This window comes from Bolinopsis microptera, chromosome 11, assembly GCF_026151205.1.
Source record: "Bolinopsis microptera isolate Bmic1 chromosome 11, MBARI_Bmic_1.0, whole genome shotgun sequence".
Lineage (NCBI taxonomy): Eukaryota > Metazoa > Ctenophora > Tentaculata > Lobata > Bolinopsidae > Bolinopsis > Bolinopsis microptera.
The window spans coordinates 11,738,588-11,761,459 of NC_087082.1; the positions used below are offsets into that span (position 1 = coordinate 11,738,588).

The 22,872-nt window shown below is 39.8% G+C and overlaps 2 protein-coding genes across 7 annotated transcripts in view; one reads left to right on the forward strand and one right to left on the reverse strand.

Annotated features, from left to right (window-relative positions):
- Positions 1-435: 435 nt before the first annotated feature.
- Positions 436-22,872, reverse strand: part of LOC134822801 (inositol oxygenase-like) — an 81,298-nt gene continuing 58,861 nt past the window's right edge. The window contains exons 2-8 of one of the 6 annotated variants that reach the window (XM_063834065.1): positions 7,337-7,383; positions 4,317-4,511; positions 4,021-4,146; positions 3,656-3,831; positions 3,261-3,417; positions 2,808-2,920; positions 436-634 (exon numbers count right to left, since the gene is read on the reverse strand). In XM_063834065.1, coding sequence (XP_063690135.1) covers positions 526-634; positions 2,808-2,920; positions 3,261-3,417; positions 3,656-3,831; positions 4,021-4,146; positions 4,317-4,490 — 855 coding nt within the window. In that variant the 5' untranslated portion in view covers positions 4,491-4,511; positions 7,337-7,383 and the 3' untranslated portion in view covers positions 436-525. Of the gene's footprint in view, positions 635-2,807; positions 2,921-3,260; positions 3,418-3,655; positions 3,832-4,020; positions 4,147-4,316; positions 4,512-6,901; positions 6,989-7,336; positions 7,422-7,478; positions 7,610-7,650; positions 7,739-22,872 lie in introns of those variants that run through there. The other 5 variants (XM_063834060.1, XM_063834064.1, XM_063834061.1 and 2 more) reach the window with 5 other exon arrangements.
- LOC134822963 (DENN domain-containing protein 2B-like) lies at positions 12,959-22,717 on the forward strand. The gene is made up of 11 exons (XM_063834247.1): positions 12,959-13,137; positions 13,772-13,874; positions 14,094-14,218; positions 14,468-14,585; positions 14,741-14,856; positions 16,394-16,510; positions 16,675-16,738; positions 16,862-17,127; positions 17,429-17,556; positions 21,886-22,066; positions 22,292-22,717. The coding sequence occupies exons 1-11, from the start codon at positions 13,123-13,125 to the stop codon at positions 22,508-22,510; spliced, it is 1,452 nt and encodes a 483-aa protein (XP_063690317.1). The 5' UTR covers positions 12,959-13,122; the 3' UTR covers positions 22,511-22,717.

Genomic DNA, 22,872 nt, shown 5'->3' on the forward strand with positions numbered 1-22,872 from the left:
TTTTTTATTTGCGTTATAGGTTCCATCATTTCACAACTAAATAGCTGACACATTCATAGATTATTATCTTGAGAATCTTCAATATACAATATTATACCATCTTTAATATACAAATCAAAATTACGTTAAACTTAAAATTACAATTTATTCTGGTCTAAACATCAAATGAACACTGATCACATTCTTAAAGTGATTTCTAGTGATAAGCAAAGCTATTGCATATATGCACTATTGTATATATATATACACTTGTGTCTTGTATATATATATATACACTTGAATCTTTGCATGAACACTTTAACTCAAATACGTTGATTCGTGTTAAATGTCTCGAACCTGTTTGATAAAACGCTAAAGTCACTTCAGCATGTCACTTCGCCATATCATCAGTGTTTATGAACATTGAACACTGAAGCCTGGGGTCCCCAGGTAATAGAGTATAGTCATAGATAATAGAGCGTTAAAATCGTAAAATCTCGCGATCTTTCACCAAAGGAGCTTGTCCAATATCTGGGCATGATTATTTCACCAGAGGAGCTTACCGGGGCAATATTTGTCTATCAGATCTTCGTAGAACGGCTTAACTGCTTCTACATCGGGTATCTCTGCTCCTTTGGAGTACAGATCAAACGAACTGAAAGTGAAAGTATAATAACAATCAGAGCATTATCTCGAAAGTTTTTCAACCAGGCGAGCTTCTCTGTTTATAATTAAAGGACCAGTTAACTGAAAAAAAAGTTATCCTCATATTTTGACAGATTGTGACAAATAGCTAACTAAGCAACGAGTCGAAATTCCTAAATCTCTAACTGCTCTCTAACGCGTGTAATTAGCGTTTGTATTATTTTGGCGATGACGTCATAAAGTCCCTTGCGCGCACAGAGTAGCTCGTGAGACTGTATTTTACAGGTAGAAAATGGACACAATATAATGTTTCTCCCCCAAATAACTCGAAAAGTAAGTATTTTAGGGTACATGTTGCTTTATAAGTTGTATATAAACATGGCCATTCTGCACAATTTGCACCCATTCAAAAATCTGTAGGGCCTTCATAGCCCAATTTACGAGATGCTCATATTTTAGCATGATTTCTGGAACCGAAAATCAGTTTTTCGCCAATAACTGAAAAAGTAAGCACTTTAAGGCATATGTTTGTTCGTAAGTCATATATTAATATGCTAATTGCGGTTCTTTTGCACCCTGTCTAAAGACTCTATCACGATCCTATCGAAAATGGGCTCAGCACCACGCCCAAAATGGTTTTTGGCAAATTTCTCGAAAAGTAAGGATTTTAGGCCATGTGTTGCTCAGTAACTCCTATATAAACATGCATATGCCGCTTGGTTAAAACCTATTTAGAAGTCTCTACGACCTTCAGAAGCAAGGGGTCGGTTACGTTATTGGGTCAATATGGGCGTGGCCCTCCTGGGGTTTCTCCACGGTCAAAAAATGTCTCCAAACGAAAATCGTTTATTCATACCTTCAGGAAGGTCTGTGCAAAGTTTCGTGAGTATTTGAACATTTGCAGGTTCATTTCCATAAATGTCCATAAATGACTGGACTACACAACTTTAGAGTTAACTTTAGAGAAACTCATAAGTCATTTATCTCAAATTAAGCTGTTAGTGTCCATGATCAACCTGTGGCGACAATGTTTAACGTGAAATGTAAAAATCAGGAGTAATATAAAAAGTGTATTTTTAGATTAAAGTGCTAGCTCATAGTTTTAGAATTGTATAGATTAACGTTGGTCGTTTAGCCATCTAACAATCGATCGTGCCGTAATATATGGCCAAACAATAATAGGGTCTTGGAAATTCTATAGTTGTTCAGTGGGTCGATTGACTGAACACGTTTGCACTTGGTATTTAAACTTACCAGTAGTTTATTTATGTTATGTACCGATGATAATGCAATTAGGATAACAACTAGGTAAGCCGTAAGTAGAATTCAAAACAAACCGCACACCGTACACACCAATCAGTATTACTATTTGGTAGACCTGGTATTTTGGCGGGAATTCTGTTCCCACGGCACTGTTCTGATAGAAGCTACTTCTACTAATGGTCCCAGAGGAACGGCCGTAAAGTAGCCAGACTTCTTGTCTCCTGTACTGGCTGACGCATGTGGATTAAAGTTAGAAATTCCGCTATGATATAAATATAATTGCTCTCGGAATTGAACAAACTCCTACTTATCTAGATCCTTTCTAAATTCGTTAGAGTTTCATGGACTGGGGAAAATAATCGGTACAGTCTCCCTGCTTGTGTAATTAAGCAATGAAAACAATCCAAAATTATTACATTATATGACATAAGTTGTAATAGCAGAAACTTTCTAACCGTACATTCACCCGCCACTGTTCAAGAAATTATGTCACTGTTTAAAATCATGACGTGAGCACTGTACATACAATCAGCTATTCCTTTAGTTAGGATGATAGCCAAAACTATAAGGATTTTGGAGAACTAGGGTAATAGTCATAATTCTAAAATTTGAGTGAGTTACACGTGTTTTATTGACGATGATAAACATTTGCAATGTATTACGCTATGCAAGCGCGCACTGAGGGACTTTATGACGTCACGACGCCACAGCTTATTATTGCAATAACACACGTTACACGTACGCTAGAGAATTGGTTCTTTCGGCGATACGATTCTTTACCAGTTTGTCACAGCTGATTTAAATCTTAGCCAAATTGGAGACTACAAATTTTTCAGTTAACTGGTCCTTTAACCGATAATTTAGTTGCCAAGAATTTTAAAGGTTGATTAGGTTGAACTCACATAAATTATGCGACTAACCTGAATTTTTGGACCCAGGGAAGCATGGTCATGTCGATGTCAGAGCAAAGGTGATGGTAGTCTTCATGGTGATGCCAGGGATACAGTGAATGGTACCGTATCATGTACAGTCCCTGTGAAAAGAATAATACTATAGTCCTGAAGTATATTATTGAGAAGAACACTGATACACAACAGCTATGTGTAAAATTGAGTACGGAAAAATTGACCAAAAATTAATTACGTAATATGTGAACGACCCCTATGGACTGTGAGTTGTGACAAACTCAGCGTTATGAGCTATAGCTATTCTCCTTATGCTATCAATGACCTATTTCCTAAAACATCAGAGGTATCTGATCCAAGTAAAGTCTATAGCCGAGTTAGAAATAACATCTAAATCTTAAATACCAACATACCTGATATTAGTATTACGGTAATTAATATTAGGTTGACTGACTTTAAGAAACCAACCTCAGTAGGTATAGTGGCCTTGTTCCTGGTAAGAACCTGATACATGTATTCGTCGTGCCCCCAAGATGTCACCACTTCGTTCAGTCCACAGTTCGGACTGTAGATCCCGTACTTGGTGTTGTAGCGCGGATCTGCTATGTCCGGGTTTCCTTTGAAACTGAGATTTTCGATAATATATTAGATTCGTTTTTTACTTTCAGCGATATCATCAGTCGCATGTGCAATGTGTACAAGTTGACGAGTGACTAGTCAATTTTTACTCTAGTTTTCACGTCTACTACATGTTTACTATCACTAATGTTACAGGTAAGACAGTAGAATTTTGACGTTTTCGAATCAAATTTCAAAGGACTTGGGAGATTTACGGCTAAGTTGCAACCCGGATCGGAAAATACCTGGGTAATCCGAAGACGACTGAGGATCCAGGTTGGCAGCCGGTAACAAAGACGTCTCCCACCACTGCCCACTGGGGTTCACCGTGTAGGGCCAGCACTTTTCCCAGGTCGTGGATTAAACCTACCAGAGCAAACCATGGCTGGTCTGGATGGGCTTCTCTTATTCTCTCAGCTGTCTGCAGAAAACGTTCATTAAGTTCGATTCTCGCAAATCACTTGAGACCTCATCTTGTAATACTGCCAAAAATCTACTAATATGTATAAAATTGAACTTCAGACCAAACTAGGTTTTATAAAGTAAAGTAAGCTTGTCCAGGTTATGCACCCCCTCCCCCTCTCCCCTCCCTCCCCCTCTCCTACTATACCTGGTACATGTGTATATCATTAGGTAGCGAGGTGTCCGGGTCACTCTCATCCACTAGTTTAGCCACCACGTCCATCATCTCCATTATCGTGTGCTTCCCCATTATTCCTGACCTGTACTTTTCTCGCTGGATATAGGGTCCATTATTTTACAGACTAATCATGGGATGGTAGAACAGTGCAGTTGCGTGAAGTTCGATCGTGGAGTTTCGGTTGTGAATATCATGCACATTTTGTATTACTTGTAGTTGACAGAAGACATCAATTAAAATATTCGATTTATCTGATCACAATGTACCTGATCACAAGCAAACTGATGAGTCTGGTTCTTGTGCATATCGTAGTACGTATCCCTGACTCTTATCATTTCCCCCTCCAAGTTTTCGTAGTCCCTGAAGTTCTCCATTGCTTTGTCCAGTTCGAATTGAGGGGGTTCCGGTCTGTAAATCTCCGAGGGGTCCTCAAGACCCATTGTGGTAAAATCTGGATCCAACTGAAGTTGCAAAAGTATATCACAGTGCTGGCAAGCACGACCGTTGCATTTATTGTGGGTATACTATGTACCCCATTTACTATTATACCCCCTTTACTATTATACCCCCTTTACTATTATACCCCCTTTGGTACACGTTACAAGCCTCTTTCGTGCACGCGAAGCGTGCACTCCGGCCGAAGGCCGCCGCCTCCGGCAGGAGTTTTTCAGGCATTAAGACTCATCGGAAGTCGATCAGCAGATTTATTTTTAGTTCAAAACATTCTAATTTGATGTCAAAGATGACAGAAATAAAAATAGTTATGTTGAGATTTTTAAGAAATTTGCATAAAATACTCGCCAGCACTGTTATACGAAATTCGGTAAAAAACCCAAAATCGCCATATTCAGGTGCCTTAAAAACCATGTTAAAATTGAGTTAGAGATCTGAAATTTTTCAGGGCGTCTAGACGGTGGCCAAATCGACTGCAAAAAAAGTTTCAGGTTTCAGGAGCATCGGGAAATGGGTTTTCTAGAACCCCTGTTTTACGATAGATTGTCGTGATACATATATACATATATATATATATTCAGGGATAGACGCTTTGCCAGTCAATTGTAGCCTGTATTTAATTGTCCATAGATTCAAAAGTATAAAAGATACAGCCATTTCCTACCACAGGTCTTGAAAATAATTGTTTACACTTTAGTTTACATTGTATAAACAAATTATTTGACGTCATGAACACCCCTTGATGACGTCATCAAGTTAACCGTTTTTAAAACTTGATTTTTGACAAAGTAATAACTTTTAAAACTGATTTTACACCATTAAAAAGTAATTGTATTCAAAATCTGAGGAAATTTTCATCTTAGATAATTGTTCAAGCATTCTGAAAATCTACCGGAAAGTTTTTCTAGCTTGCTCCTTCATAAAGATATTCGTCATTGAAGTTTGTGCTTTTTTGAAGAATTATTTTATAAAAACGTCAATTTTGCGATTTAGTATTCTCTGGTGTTGGGCCATGCCTTGGGTTGTGGAGCTCAGTTCTGCTTCCTATAGGTATAAATTGTGTCATAGGCTAGTTTTAAAGTTGAAAATCGAAAAGTTGCACACGTTGGGACACGCCCAAATTGATAGAAAATCGCTAAAATCACTGAAAATTGCTGTTTTCGTCATTTTCTGTCAACTTTAGAGTGCCGTTGTGATTACAGTTCTTCTTGAAATACTTTGAAACTTTGCATGCTTATCAAACTATATATAAAACAATTACATGCAAAAATTTACGGCGATTCAATATCGGATGCGCACGCAACGTCCGCTCAAAGTTTGCACGTGCGAAAGGTGAGAATTTTGCTCATTCGTGATTTCCAACAAATTCTGCTTTGCCACCACAGTTTAATGTCATTATATATGAATTTAATGCCAACTTGAATGAGTATTAAGTGGCATATTCAGTCAGTGATCGACCGATATGCTTACCTAAACACAAGGAAATGTTTTTAAAGGAAAAATTTCGAAATCGTTGAAACTTCCTCCTTATTAATGAAGATATCAGTTTATATTTCGACTTTATAAAGTACCCTGACATTATAATCAAAAAGAGATGATATTTTACCAAAACCCATAATCATGGGTAGAGTGGACCGCTGCCAGTGTCTCTCTTTCCAAAACAAAAGGAAATGATATTAATTTGATTGACCGTTCTCAAATGCAAAATGATACCGAGAATGAAATCGGTCGCTCGCTTTTCCCATTCATTTACAATTGTAATAGATTAAGAAGAACTACCCAAAGGCAGCTGTACTCGGCAATAAAGATTCAATAAACTTCAGCTAATTCAATAAGTAATAACTACCACCCTTACCCCGAAATACTAGGTATCGACCCGAACGCAACCCAAAGAGATTTTTACAGCATCTGATTGATGTAATCAATCGAAACTTATTCATTATTACAATTCGTAAGCCGTGAATGAATGGGAAAAGCGAGCGACCGATTTCATTCTCGGTATCATTTTGCATTTGAGAACGGTCAATCAAATTAATATCATTTCCTTTTGTTTTGGAAAGAGAGACACTGGCAGCGGTCCACTCTACCCATGATTATGGGTTTTGGTAAAATTAAAGTCACAATATTGGTGGTACGTACACAGAACACACGTTTTAAACCTTTAATTTAAGAACCAGATATGATGGAGACTCCTTTATAATATTTTTCGTTTCCTTGGGGCCTATTTTAATTTTAGAGTAATATTAAATTTAAAAGTTTATTATCTCTTATTTTAATTTACGATATAACGCTTTACAGTTACTAAGGCCTGCAAAATGGACAATAAAAGCCATTCATGGTTTTAATACTTATACAGCAAGATACGATGTATTCAGAATTGGTGTTATTAATTATTCACCACAATCATCGTTCAGTAGGTTGCAACCCGATTAGCTGGCGTGAGTCCAAAAGAAACTCCAATTGCGGAAATAACAAGCATATACAGTTATACTTATATAGTTGGCAATAAATTAACCGGCATAATATAATTATATATCAATATGGTCACGTATAGCAAAAGTAATTGTGACATCTGAATTAGCCTTATATCACGAGTTCGTTTACGATGGGATGGGAGGTGACATATGACGCTTCTTAACCGAAAGAGTCACATGAAACAGCCGACCAAACGTGTGAACTGTGCATGAACTTGGACAATGAGTTGGGTCGTGTGTGCTACATGCCATGTCTGCATATTCCATTTTCAATTGTTCAGATATGACATTTTACAACTTGTTAGTTATTACTTACACTTACACTTATAACAGCTGTAAACTGCAAACAAATTACCTACCTTATCGGACGTTATTGAACGGATTAACCAGTCACTGCCTGAATGCTAAACGAACATGATTTTGAACGGATACCATAAAATTAACGCTCGAAGGTATTCAAAATCATTAAAAAATCCGAAAATTTTTCATAGTGAAGCTCACCAGACCAATTTGGTGAATAGGGAAGATGACCATTTTCAAGTACCTGGTTTGATCAAATCAAAGAGGTATCAGTAAATGCTTAAATGCAAAACGTAAGCCGGATCAAAACTGTTTTAATGCTCGAGGCAATCAACTGATCCCATTTATCCTCTCTAAAAAAACCTGGTTGTACCTGTTCAGCTTGATATTCTTGGCAGTAGTCCACAAACATCGCGTGATTCTGGTCCTATCATTAACCATTGGTTCAGTGCCATCAAATTCAATCATACAAGTCACGTCCTCATTACGCCTACGTAAGAATCATGAATAGTTGTCCAACTCTCCTCGGTGTATGCTATGTAACGGCCCGGAGTCGCCAGGACCCAGGGCCCGGAGTCGCCAGGACCCAGGGCTCAGGAGACATCGCGTGTATTATATAACCAGGATACGGTAGCTAGGCGAACCTTGGAGCTCGTCCAACTGATCTCCTGTGATCTGTGCTCTCGTCTAACTTTTTTAACAGGTGGGATTAAATTTAAAATGTAAAAAGTAGCTACTTAAACTTAAAGTGAAGTTGTGGTTGAGTTTTGTGAGTTTGGAGTTGATTCATTCATGTTCGTAGTGATCCTCCGTTGGTAAAATTCAGTCTTTTTACAAATTATCGATTTACTATATTACTATCTACATATGTTGTCTGTGTCATGATTGTCAAAATCAGATTAAAAACGTACGATTGACGATGACCTTACTATAGTTCTATACAGAGTTTTGGACTGTAGCCAGGACGACAAACTGCAAAGTGCAACTCCTACTGCACCGGAACCGCTGGAACAAGTTTTTAATTTCTTCCGTCTTCTATATAGCCAGGCGGTGGTTGTCTGCAGAATCGGAATATAGCACTTTAAGTATACAGTAAACCAGTCTAGCTACCTCAGGTACAATCTCATTCTCTCAGCTGTTTCAATTTTTATCCGTGGTTCCATGTCTACGAGTACGATCAAGACGGATGAAACAATAATATAGGATTTATTTTTAAAGGGTCTGAGATTTATGATCAGGTGTTGTATTTGTAATAACATCTTAACATCACGAGATCGTGTTGCATAAGGACGCTCGAAAAACACGCCGTAGCCAACTCTCGCTAGTATAACTATAGGCCATAGGGTGTAAGTCACTTAGTCACTACATGGTGACTAAAATCCACGCGACGAACTTGAGAGTTGAGATGAATAATGAATATGTCGGCTCTTCTGCGACATTAAATAAAAGTAAAACATTAATTATGTAAAATGTTTATCACAATTTTGTATTTTGGTGTATGTAATATAATGGTATTCTAGGAAGTAATATAAAATATTGATATTGAATGTTATTGTTTACGTAATACTAAAATAATTTGCTGTGGCCAACTCATTCTAGATACAATTTGTTGTTTCTGTACATGTTTACAGTTTAGTGCATACTTCTGTATAATTGTGTATGTACTCATTACTCATACATCATTACTGGGCCGCGCTCAGCCTGTCATTCCGCCTAATCTCTATTCGGTTAATGAACATAATAGCCTGGGGTCCTCAGGTAAATACATCATAACCCTTACTAGTTATCAAACTCTTCCACTCCCCATCATATAGTACTGAGCAATAGTATTAGTAATTAACCAACTAAATTTGGTGAACCCCATAGCTTGATTATTTCTCCCTACTCAACCTCCAATTTGTTGGTTCTTTTGTTTCACCTTGTCGCCCTCTCGGCCTTTCATGGGAAATTAGGTTATTTGTAGGAGTACTGCGAGGTTTTCAGAAGTAATAATATAAGGTGTCTACGTATAGAAATCTACATACGTCGTACTATATTCTGCGTACGCTATGTGTGTTTACAATCTTGTGTGTATTAAGTGTTTCAATCGTGTTTCAATCGTCTCTCATGATCATATACTTTTCTGTGGTTATACATTTAGTAAGTTTGTTTTCTTAAATGAAAGATATTTAGACCACAAGTAAGGGAGCTATTTTTGACAAAAACACGTACCTAATATCTGATTATATTCTGCTTGAGAGTTGTGGCCTATAAAACTAGCGCAGTACTCCAATACCAGTTTCAGTACGCATTGGTTGGCACTATCCGTCGCGGAGTCGAGTCCGCGGCGGAGCCGCCGGACTCCGAGCGGACTCCGGCGGAGCCGCCGGACTCCGAGCGGACTCCGGCGGTGCTCCGCCAAAATGTATTTACAGTGGACTCGAGTACATTTTGGCGGACTCCGAGCGGAGCCGAGCGGACTCCGAGCGGACTTTAAAGTCCGCCGCGGACTCCGAGCGGCTCCGCGGCGGCTCGGTGGAGTGTCCGCCGCGGACTAAGCCACTAGGCGGACTCAGGTCCGCCGCGGACTCCGGCGGAGTGCTTGGCGGACTTCGCCGGACCTCTCCGCCAGACTTGAATCCGGCGGAGTCCGGCGGAGCTTGGCGGAGTCCGCCAGCTCGGCGGACTCCGCTCGGAGTCCGCCGGACTCCAACAGAGTTCACTGACTTCCGACCTCCGTCTTCCGACCCTCGGCTAAATTTGTCACGTGACATACAACATAGCATTTTGCAATATTGTGGTCAGATGAAAAGGTCGCTAGTGATAAACCTTAACCATTACCCTCACAATGTCAATAGTGTACAACTCTAGTCCTAACTTTGACCCTATAATGTATAAACGTTGACCCTAACCCTCCACCAAACCGTCCGCAGCGAAATATCAATGTCATTGACTGGTCACGTGACCAAAACAATTTTTGTCATATTATCTCATTTTGTCATATTATCTCATTACATATGGGGAAGCGTTTTTAGCAAGCAAAAATACGTCGACCATCACAGGACGACGCCAGCCAGCTGCACTCTCTACGCTCTTCGAGCTCCGATCGTCCTGTGACGAAGTAAGGACGAAGCCTGAGGTCCTCAGGTAACGGATGATGATTAATCACTCTACACTCGACTGTCACGTGACTTTTTCAACCGGTTCTCTATCTGGTCCTGGACGACTTTTTGAAATCCTAACCCTCTAATCTGATCCCAACCCTAACCCTAACCCAATCTTTAACAAAAGCATACACTAAAACCCTAACGAGAAATTAGACTAACTTCCTTATACGGTCATATCACGTGATCGAGACAGTTTTTTGCCAATATCTCGTCAGGGGAGCATTTTAACCGTATGTCATGGGGGGTGATTTGGAATCAGCGTCCGAAAATACATCGATTGAAGTTCGTTTTAACTGTCGGGGTCCCTTTTAGAACAATCTCGAAGATCGACTGTAGAGTGATTTATATATATTAATTTAGCACGCTCGTCAGGTAACATCGACCACCGATTGAAAATTCAAAGATTTTTTGACATAAAGGTCAAATGTAAAACTAAAATCTTGATGTTGATTGATTGACGACGTCAATTTTTACCTCATTTTACCTAATTTTACCTCATCCCATTAAGGAACGCGCGCTGGGTAAGAAGAAACCTAGCGCGCCAGAGTGGAAGTCGGCGCCCTCATTAAATTTTTGGAGAAAATCGCTCGCCAAAATTTGTTGGACCAGGACGATGTCCTAGCCTGGCAGCTCATTGCGCGGCGCGTCGCAACGAGCTTCGTTGTTCGTCGACGTGCGACGAGCAACGAGAAAAATTGTGTGGCGCGTCGAGTGGCACATCTTAACGGGGGATACGCGTATAAATTTCGATCGCTGACGTACAGCGCGCAGCACAGCTGCGAATGGCGTCAGCTAGTAGGAGTTCATCCTACAAGGCACATCGCGTTTACCTAGCTAACCAGGTCATTTCCGCCTCCGGCGGTCGCGCGCTACTGCAAGCGAGAGGGCTATAGTTAGAGCAACACATCGCGCCACAAGCCAAATATTTATCAACATCTTGACTAGCTACGCGGTCCTTTTCCGCATGCGCTCGCGCTATGCTCAAAAATTGACGTCGTCAATCAATCAACATCAAGATTTTAGTTTTACATTTGACCTTTATGTCAAAAAATCTTTGAATTTTCAATCGGTGGTCGATGTTACCTGACGAGCGTGCTAAATCACTCTACAGTCGATTTTCGAGATTGTTCTAAAAGGGACCCCGACAGTTAAAACGAACTTCAATCAATGTATATGTATTTTCGGACGCTGATTCCGAATCACCCCCCATGACATACGGTTAAAATGCTCCCCTGACGAGATATTGGCAAAAAACTGTCTCGATCACGTGATATGACCGTATAAGGAAGTTAGTCTAATTTCTCGTTAGGGTTTTAGTGTATGCTTTTGTTAAAGATTGGGTTAGGGTTAGGGTTGGGATCAGATTAGAGGGTTAGGATTTCAAAAAGTCGTTCAGGACCAGCTAGAGAACCGGTTGAAAAAGTCACGTGACAGTCGAGTGTAGAGTGATTAATCATCATCCGTTACCTGAGGACCTCAGGCTTCGTCCTTACTTCGTCACAGGACGATCGGAGCTCGAAGAGCGTAGAGAGTGCTGGCTGGCGTCGTCCTGTGATGGTCGACGTATTTTTGCTTGCTAAAAACGCTTCCCCATATGTAATGAGATAATATGACAAGATGAGATAATATGACAAAAATTGTTTTGGTCACGTGACCAGTCAATGACATTGATATTTCGCTGCGGACGGTTTGGTGGAGGGTTAGGGTCAACGTTTATACATTATAGGATCAAAGTTAGGACTAGAGTTGTACACTATTGACATTGTGAGGGTAATGGTTAAGGTTTATCACTAGCGACCTTTTCATCTGACCACAATATTGCAAAATGCTATGTTGTATGTCACGTGACAAATTTAGCCGAGGGTCGGAAGACGGAGGTCGGAAGTCAGTGGACTCTGTAGGAGTCCGGCGGACTCCGAGCGGAGTCCGCCGAGCTGGCGGACTCCGCCAAGCTCCGCCGGACTCCGCCGGATTCAAGTCTGGCGGAGAGGTCCGGCGGAGTCCGCCAAGCACTCCGCCGGAGTCCGCGGCGGACCTGAGTCCGCCTAGTGGCTTAGTCCGCGGCGGACACTCCACCGAGCCGCCGCGGAGCCGCTCGGAGTCCGCGGCGGACTTTAAAGTCCGCTCGGAGTCCGCTCGGCTCCGCTCGGAGTCCGCCAAAATGTACTCGAGTCCACTGTAAATACATTTTGGCGGAGCACCGCCGGAGTCCGCTCGGAGTCCGGCGGCTCCGCCGCGGACTCGACTCCGCGACGGATAGTGCCCATTATTACACCCACTGTATTTTCAGAGATACAAACAAATCAAGCAGAAAAAAATAGTGCCCTAAACCTTGTGTCCTAAACCTTGTGCCCTAAACCTTGTGTCCACCTCAAACCTATATTTATATATAGGTATATACATATTCCATTGCGTCTTAATATAGCATAGAACCATTCGTAATGTAATCAGAGTGTCGCTGTAAAGATACAATATCTCATGTAGTACCTCAATATTGTAATCTGATACTAACCCCGTGTGCTCAACCTCTCAGCTGGCTTTTAGGTAACCTCGATACCTTTATAATATAAAAGTAAAAAGGTATCGAGTCAATATAAATTATATTGACTAGTGCTGACTTGACAGTTTTCAGTTTTGGGTTGTATATCAGCTATAGATCATGGGTTGAAGTTGCTTTTTAAGGAGTTAATTGTAGAAGGATGAATCGTTCTTCAGTAAGTACTCAGTGTTCAGTGGAGTTGTTGGTTTTAAATCACTTTTCATTGTTCCGATAATTCATGTTGTACTTCATGTTGTAAATTGATCTAAAAAGCATTGAATTTGATGATATACAATTACATGTTTGCCTCTGTTGATAAGCTTAAATTTAATAATTGATTCCTTTTGATTTATGTGATACTGAGGAAAAGCTGGGTATCCAGCGACTTTAAGTAACAAATTAATTCAAGTGTAGCCCACCGATTCTGCAAATAACTGCAAATCAAGTGTACCGATTGTTTAAACCGTGGCCGACAAGCGGTTCTCAGCCTCATTAGAAGAATACCTAAAGCATGCCGACAGAAGGGTTTCTACACCTGTCACACTTCCACATCATGTAGAATCACCCATCCTCCGCCGGGTGATTATACTTCAGCATACTTTACTTTTTATCCTACATCCATCCAACTTGTGGAATGTGGGGTAGATGCTGGAAAAAGAGTTTTGGGTTTGCATTCCACGAAACTCGACGATTTATGTTTTTGATCAGTGTAATCACGAGTGACTTTATGTTTTGTACAATACAACAACTTCAATCAAGAACACTTATAATTTATATCTATGACGAGTAACTGGATGTAATCCCACCAGTTTTATAAAGGACGGGACGTGACACCTAGAACCAGACCCAACAGTATCGCAACCACCCAGTTCAAACTACCCTCACCTACTTCTCACAATGCTAACGGAACAGGTTAGTACAGACATATTTCATATCTAGAAAGAGGGGGAGAGAGAGAGAGAGAGGGGGGGGGGGGGGGGGGGGTTGGCCGGGGCGACTAGGCGGTTATTGGTCGAACTTTAAACAGTATCTACTCTTGGACCTAACTGATAAGTGCAGTACTCAATCTCTATTTAAATCTGTTTCTTGAAGTTAGCTTGGCCAGCAACATCTCTGATGTAAACATTTAAGGAAAGAAACCAGTCCTAAAGAAAGTAGACAGACCAACACTAGCAAGAGCCAAGAAGTTAGGTAATACCGATACTTTGGATATCCCTTTCTTTGATAGGATCGTCATTGTTTCCCTCAAACGACAGGTTGGTTATTTTCATAAACCTCCCTTTTAGAAGCTGAAATCCGACGGTTATGGCTGGTTTTAACTAAAATCATGGCGTTAACAGTGTTAGTAACACTGTTAGTAACACTGTTAGTATTAGTAACACTGTTAGTAACACTGTTAGTAACACTGTTAGTAAGACTGTTAGTAAGACTGTTAGTAACACTGTTAATAACACTGTTAGTAACATTGTTAGTTAGTTCCAAGATAGCACACAGAACAATTCCAGGAAGGAGCGGATGACCTTACTCCCTACGTTTCATACTCATTTCCCAAACTCAGTGGTCCTGATCCCTCTCCTTTTCTTCCTCTCTTTTGTTTCCCTGACTCCCAGCGGATAACTGAAGGTTTGTTATTTTTTATTAATAACGTGATATACCTATAACACTTGTGGGGAGGTGAGCCACACTTGTTTGGACTTCTGACAGTGATTTTGGAATTTTATTGGCGTCCAAAACGATCGCCCCATCATTGATTGACCCTGTGATACTTTTATACCCAGGAGAATCAGTGTTGACGAGCATTTACTCCTTCGTGCTAACAGAAGTAACGGGAGATAAACAGTACGGCTACTGTAGACGCGTTAAGTCACGTGACAAAAGTACTGTACTGCCACAGGTATGTGGTTAGCATGTTAGCTATAGCAAATATTGTATTTTCCTATCCTTCTAAATTCTAAAAATAAACATAATAACAGCCATTAAAACTCACGGAAGCGGTGGATGTGGGTTCTGGTTCAGATGGAGGGGCTGGTTTGACTGGTTCTTCTGCCGTGTCAACTGGACCAAAATTGCACAATGAATAGTTTTAAGCATGTAAATGGTTCACGTTGTGAAGTAAGTTTGCATAAGCAATACTGGAAGAATCAAATAAATCATACAATAAGCTAATAAGAAAAAATCAGCAGAAAATCTCGATTAAATCACATCATATATCTTATTCTTACCATCCTGGACTCTGATCGTGTCATCGAAAAAGCCTGCGGAGTACTTTAGATTATCTTCTGGCTGGTCTCTGAGGATGCCTCTGGCAAGGACAGACATGGTTACTAATTATAGCATTAAAGATTTTTATTAGATAAATACTTAGAAATAGAGGAGAGGAGAGTTTTTAAGACGCATCGGGAATCGGGATGGACTACACCTAAGAAGGGAGACAGATACTGACAAAGTTCATGTTATCAGGAAAAATTCAATTTTGGGGCAATTTCTCGACTTTATTTTTTCGTTCTGTGTAATATAAAATATTTGAAAAGCAAATTTGAAAAAAAAGTTAAAACAACTACAATAATGGAACAAGTACGATTATATTTTTGAACGATGATCACCCCAAACCGCATAGTGTAAAAACGCTTACAATGTACAAATGTTTGAGTCAGCACGATCACGATCTTTTTTGTAGAAATAGTCCTAAAAATAAATTACAAGAACTATAGTTAATAATAAAAGTCACAATACTTGGAGCTGATATAGTTATAAATTGTGAGTGCTACAAAACTTTCTGATGTCATGCAATTGCGAGCTCATATTTATATTATTTCGCGTGTTCAAAACGTGATCAAAACGTGACCTCAGAACAGTTTTTTTCATAACTCCTCAGGGAAGCATTTCTACTCGACGTCATGGGGGTGATTCAGAATCAGCGTCAAAAATACATCAATTGACGTTACTTTCATAAACTCAGGCCTATCAACAATTTTTTTATTTGAGCGATTGATTTTATAGTGGTAGCGTTGCAATTGCAGATAATCGGTGTCAGTCTTAATGCTTTATAATATAATAATATAACTTAATAATATCACTTAAACGTTCGTAAATTAATTAGATTTTCATGTCGATCATTGTCTATTTTTATGTTTAGCTTTTCCTCTACCATTTTATCACTCAGTATTTAGACTAGACTCTTGAGTATAAATTGTTCTGATAAACGTTATTGCAATAATTCTATGAAAGAGTGGGGAAAACGCGAACGAACAATTCCATTCACGCTGTAGTTTATAACAGAGTATTGAGGGACTTATAATTATAGTCTCTAGTTTTACTTCTCGTTGAATGTGAGGAGTAGAGCTACCAGAGGAGCTTGTATAATCGTATAGAGGAGGGGCTGTCAGTCCATATGATGATAAAGTATAATAACACGCTCTCTCTCTTGTCAGGTATACTGCGTGATTAGCAAGTTAGCATCATTGGAGCTGTACAACGTTCTTCTCAACAAACTTACCGAACTACACGCTGTTTCTGAAGCTGCTGTTCATGGTTTCCTCAGTGCCACGGTCACTAATATTACTGTCTCTGTTTTAATTTCTTTGATTTGGTAGCATCTTTATTCTTTACGTGTTTTTATTTATTCGCACTCATATAATTGAATGGAAGATATCTGCGACATTTATTAGTGTATTCTACAGATCATGTGTAAATTTATCTAGATCCTCTTCAGATCTCCCTGCCAATCCCTGCGCCTGGCTGCAAAGTGCGGGCTAAACATCTCAACCACCTCAAAGGTATGTAATAACACTCATCTTCTGATCGTGTTTAAAATTAGTTTAATAAAAGCACACCAATTTATACGTAGAAATGAAAACAAATTCGAGACGGAGCCTCTTCGTTTAACAAAATAAATTCAGGTCGGCTAGAAGACGTGGAGATAGAACGGCCTTTAGATGGTGCTAGACTGGAACACGTGGAGCTTAACAAACTGTTCCAATGGTTCACAGTCCAACAAGTAATAGAACTGTTCGGTAGTGTGCTCCACGAGCGTCGTATCCTCATCTCCTGCTCCCACCACCACCTCGCTAAACTATCCAGCTGTGTCTCCTCGCTTGCTACCCTCATATACCCGCTCAAGTGGGAGTGTATCTACATCCCAATACTTCCTAGACAGATGATTGAGGTTTGATCACGTGACAGGGGGATATACTGCTCGATAAAACCTAAATTACGGTGATCCCCCATGAGTTTTTCCAACTTTTTCTTTTCAATCGTAGAAACTGGGAGTGACTCGTATGAAATTTTAGGTCCCTGACTGTTCTCCACCGATCAATCTCAACTAATTGGTCGAGACATCTTTTCGTTCTAGCTTATTATGTCTTGTTGATTTGAAATTGAAAGTGTAATTATAATGAACAAAATGATTATATGATAATTAATATATTTAGTATATTTATAACTCTCTGAAAATAGCACTGTTCCAGGTAGTAACAGCCCCTACACCCTACTTGATCGGGGCTATGACAGAGGATTTACCAGCTGTTCAGAGGGAACTCGAGGAAGATTCGGAACCACTTTTACACTTTGATATGGACACTGCTTCTTTTGTTAGGTTTGGCAGAAAAATTCGATACGTTCGACAGTGTCTTTAACATTGCAGAATTAAAACTAAATATCTAGCAGTAAATTGGAATATGTAGATAACAAGCTTATTGTAGACAACAAGCTTATTGTAGACAACAAGCTTAAGTTGTAGATAACAGGTTTAATGTAGGTAAACTTTTGTGACGAACCATCTCCAATTTACCCAGACAAAAGAGATAATTTTCTTGTACAGTCCACTGTAGAATATGGGATTCAGTGCACTGTTGATCGGCAGGACGATTAGAACTAGGATTTCAAAGAGTAGAAAAGGAGGTCTATCACTAACAATGTGAAAGTAGACAGCAACCCCAATAAAAGATAGCCAGCTAGCCAGTTGGGTGCCAATCATAAGGAGGACCTTCACAGCCAGGGATGGTGCCTCTGCGTTTTGCCTGTTCCCGCCACCACCCAAATTCTCAACTTCTCGCCGTGATATGACGTGTTTCCGTATGATGGCCAAGTATGTGAGTGTTATTATTGTGAGAAGGACTGAGAGCACAACAAGGTAGGAAATCTTGTAGATCAGGTAAGATTCTTGCTCCTTGAAGACGTTGTGAACACAGAGTGGGGTGTTGCCATAGTACCCAATATCAGTGACATTGAACACGTTTCTGTTGGAGGTGATGTTGTTAAGGTTCCTGATGGTTGTGCGCAGATCTGTCGTGTTGGAGTAGTATCTCTCGTGCACCAAGTCTAGCCAAGTAAGGTTTACACGGCTAGAAGTTATGAAGGGGTTATCTTTGAAATTATGGAAGAAAATTTCAGTACGGAAGATGTTTTGAATGATATCAAATGGGAGAATAGGGATCAAGGCATTAACCACATTAACGGTGATCAATAGTGCTGATATGGCATATATGGCGGACAGTTCGCTTTCGTATTCCATCCAAAGACAATTAAGACATCGTACCACACTCATAAGTGCTATAGCATTCAGTGACCCATGTGACGCTATCGAGAATAACATTCCCAGTAGTTGACAATAAATGCTTGATCTCCAAATTTCGTTCAAAGAGCAGAAGTCACCTTTAGAGTTGAGGATCAGGGCTGCTGCAACTATGCCACAATGGTAAAATCCCATTATCCCGTCAAAAGCGAATATCTGAAGACAGAGAAGTCTGTCGACCTTGCCTGCTTTTGAAGAAGGTGAACCTTTGTAGCAGTTGATACTCACTATAAGTATAACGTTAGCTACCAACATAAACAATCCCATCACACCCGTCAAATAAAGCAGGATATCTGAGTTTATGAAGATGTTAGCTGATCGTCCTCGTTCACAAGAATCACACTCATCCCGTCCGTTGGAGCAGTCATTGACATTGTCACATGTTTTACTAGCGGAGACCCATTCTAGGGACTGTGAACTGTTTAGGAAGCAGTAAAATCTACCAGCACATCCTATTTCGTCAGCGCCATTCGTACAGTCCACAGTCTCGTCACATAACACTGAAATGTGAAATTGGTCCTGGCTCGTATAATTGGGCTGACACTCGAAAACAAAATCAATAACGTTTCCTAAAAATACGTGTTCGCAAAACGTAGCCCAGCCGTCCTGTAGGAAACCCGGGACATGGGTGCAGTTATTTTCACAGTACTCTGATGTCGCGGATGAAGAAGCGCTGGAAAACAAAACAGTGTATGCTTCTCCAAGACACTTGTATAACGGCGTCTCCAACTGCACCTTACTCTCCAAAGTTCTAGTGCAGTTTAAATTCTCTACATCTTCAATGGTGCAGTTTAAAGATAAGAAGTACTCTGAACCGTACAGACTCTCCAGCCTGCAGTAGTGCTTGGTTAGAAGACAAACATTTGGAGATTTTAATCCAGTGCACGTTGCTTTGACAGAGCCTTCGCAGAGACATTCGTCATCTCCATTATCACAGTCAGTAACACCGTCACATAACTGGGGGAAGGTGATGCAACCTCCGCTGTTTGGACAGAAGAATAAGTCAGTGGTCCTGTCTGTACAGTGGCATTCATCCGTCAAGCAATCTGAAGTGCCATCACAAAACCACGCGGGCTCCACTTGACAGAACCACGCTGCTTCAAACAGTTGTTCGGAAAATTCATTGTTCACTAACGATAAAGATTCTCTTAGAAGGTGTTCATCGATCACCATTTTGCAGACGTCCATCGTGCTGTTATTTTGAGGAGTATAATGTGTCAGCCAATTATTTTTAATGAAATGTTCAGCTGCTTTTTTGCAGGTTATTCGGGGGAGTTCAACAAATTGTAGCTGAGACCGATCTTCAATAAGCAGCGGGTCCACCAAGTAAGACATGGTTTGTTCCATAGTAGTACTTGCTGGAGTGGAGGGGTTCAGCTTCGGGTCGGAATGATAGGTAGGGAGGGATAGAGTGAGTAGTGGTGGTGGTGGGTCGGATGTGTAAAGTTTTAATGACACCAATAGCGCTATAAGTTGGCGTAACATATTCTTTCCTGAGGTGGATGGATAATTGGGTAAATTTGGTAGTAATATCCCGTCTTAGCTTCAGTTATGAATACGACAGATTATTAACAATACTTACAGTTACAGTAACAGTTTCATTGAATGAGACATCCATTTAGAATCAAGTCAATTTGTTCATGACCCACGAGGAATTGGAAATACTGTAAAATTGGCTGAAATGTATGATATTTATGTTGTTGAGAGTTGAAATTGGTTAAAATATTAAATACCTACAAGTTCTAAAAGTTTTAAGGTATTTAGATTCTAGAAGTAAAAGCAGCAAAACATTTGATTATCATATAACTTAGGAACGAACATTTATTTTGCTGGAGCAAAATTTGAATCAGATTGGATTATAATAAATATTCATTAATGATCGACCATGCTAGCTCCATTTTACTGGGCGGCGCTCAGCCTGTCATTCCGCCGAATCTTTATTGTTAATGAACATAATAGCCTGCAGCCTGGGTCCCCAGGTAAGCTCCATTGTGTGGCGTTCTTCTGTTTTTTTTTCAAAAAAAGTTTAGAATGTACATATATCCACTATCCAATATAGAATATCCGTGCATAATGTAGTCAAACGACAAACAAAAGATTTTCCGAATCTCGAATATGTCTTTTCAGTTCTCGGCCATCATTGGGGTCCTAATTATTTTTCATATACCATGTCACTGCAAATAAATGCACTTTGGCGTTTGTTCGAATTTGCGTGCAGAATTATCTTTGAAATCTCTGGTCACGAGACCTATATAGTTGTTTTCAACAACTCCCTCTCTGAAAATGATACTGGCGGCAAATATTACATTATCCTGTCCATCTAAGAGATTGGCAGCATGTTTCCGTTAGACACTTCATATGTTTGAGCTTGGATGGCGAATGGATGATCAAACAAGGAATTCTTTGGACAATGCTTGTGAACAAGAAGCTCGAACTTATCCTCATGAATGGCCATGTTGTTGCACTTAGCCCAATTAACAACAGAGTTGAGATCATCCTGCATGACATCTTTGTCAGCCAAACTGTAGATATGCTTAAGAATCCTAGTGTCATCAGCAAAGAATCTGATGACAGACCCTTTAAGGTTAACACATAGATTCATATCATTTATGAACAGAATGAATAACAGTGGCCCAAGAACGGTGCCTTGTGGAACTCCACTGAGGATTGCGGCAGCAAACGATGATACACCATCTAACACAACACATTGCTTCCTTTCAGTCAGGAAGGATCGGATCCAGTTTACCACCTTCTCATGAAACACCAATCTCTTCATTTTCAGAAGCAGTAACCGATGATCGACCTTATCAAAGGCTTTGGCAAAATCCAAATATATAGCGTCAGTGTCTGCATTTCTAGTAAGACCTTGAACTGTATCGTCTACGTGACTTAACAGCTGGGTAAGGCAGCTTCTTCCTGAGCGGAATCCGTGCTGGTTGTTGCAGAGTAACTGATTTTTCTCAATAAAGTCAACCATAACACCACGGAGGATACGTTCATACACTTTACTTTGATGATGTGCGAAGTGAGAGCAATTCTGGCCTGTAGTTGACTGCCTTGGCCCTGTCACCCTTTTTAAATAGTGGTGTAATGTAGGTGTCTTTGTAGAACGATGGCACAGTACCGTTTTCAAATACCTCAATATACCTGGCCACTTTTTTACCCCCAAACTTTAATTAAGTTAATTAGCCTGTAATCGACCATGCATATTTCCCCGAGAGACACTGATATAGACTATAGAGGTTTACTGTAAAAAGAAACATTACAAAATCATCACCTTATGAAGTGAAAAGAAATATAAAATACCTCCTCCCAAATGAAGTCGAGAGTTAACAATGGAAAATATCACAGGTGTTACGGAGATGAGTCCACTCTTCTTCCCCCTAAATCTACCTCCATGATCCAGAACCAACTCCGGGCTCTTATTTGTACCCTTCATCAGGATGTTCAACTTCAGGCAGATAACACTGTTATATCTCACGTCTTTCTTACTTTCATGTACAAACTTCTGGGTCACTTCAAAGATTTCATGGTTGGTAAAGCCAATGGGTTAAGTTGACTCATCCGGTCTAATGACTATTTATAGTGATAATAGTATATAGTACCAACAGTACTACTAAATATATTCACAACTAATATAATTCTTATAATAATAAGTTAATGAATTAGGCAATTCTTTAAGATTTTTATTAAACAGATTAAATGAAAAAAGTTCTATTAAAAATATTCGCCCAAGATTTACTGTAGACATTCTCAGATCGATTATCAAGGTGTTCGTGAGTTAGATACGGAGCCTTATCTGCGTGCCACAAGGAGATACCTTCGACCCCTTGCGGAGCGGATATCGGATACTCAATCGTTTGGGATTTTTTCTGTCAATATTGGGGAGGCTGGAGACTACGATCAGTTTAAAAACTTCGCAGAAGAGAAAATTGCGAGTAGACATCAATCTGTTTTCAAAAGGACATTTTCTTGACGATTATTTAGTAATACTAATAGTTACTACTAGTAATGATAATTTTAGTTTATTTTGATTCTTGATCGTTGTTTATTAAATTCATTTTATGTGCCTGGTGAACTCATTGCCGCTGGTTAATAATTATTAAATCTATATATTGCCCTTTTAAAAACTATTAATACCATTCATGTATCATGCAACTAAAGATTTTATAATATTAATAGCAAAAGATAGTATGACGACACTAAAATTACGTTTAAAAATAAAATCACAATGCTGGCAAGCATTACCGTCGCCCTTATATTCACAACACTATTTACCCCCTATACGATTATATCCCCTTTATTGTTTTCCAGGCATTAAGACTCATCGAAAGTAGT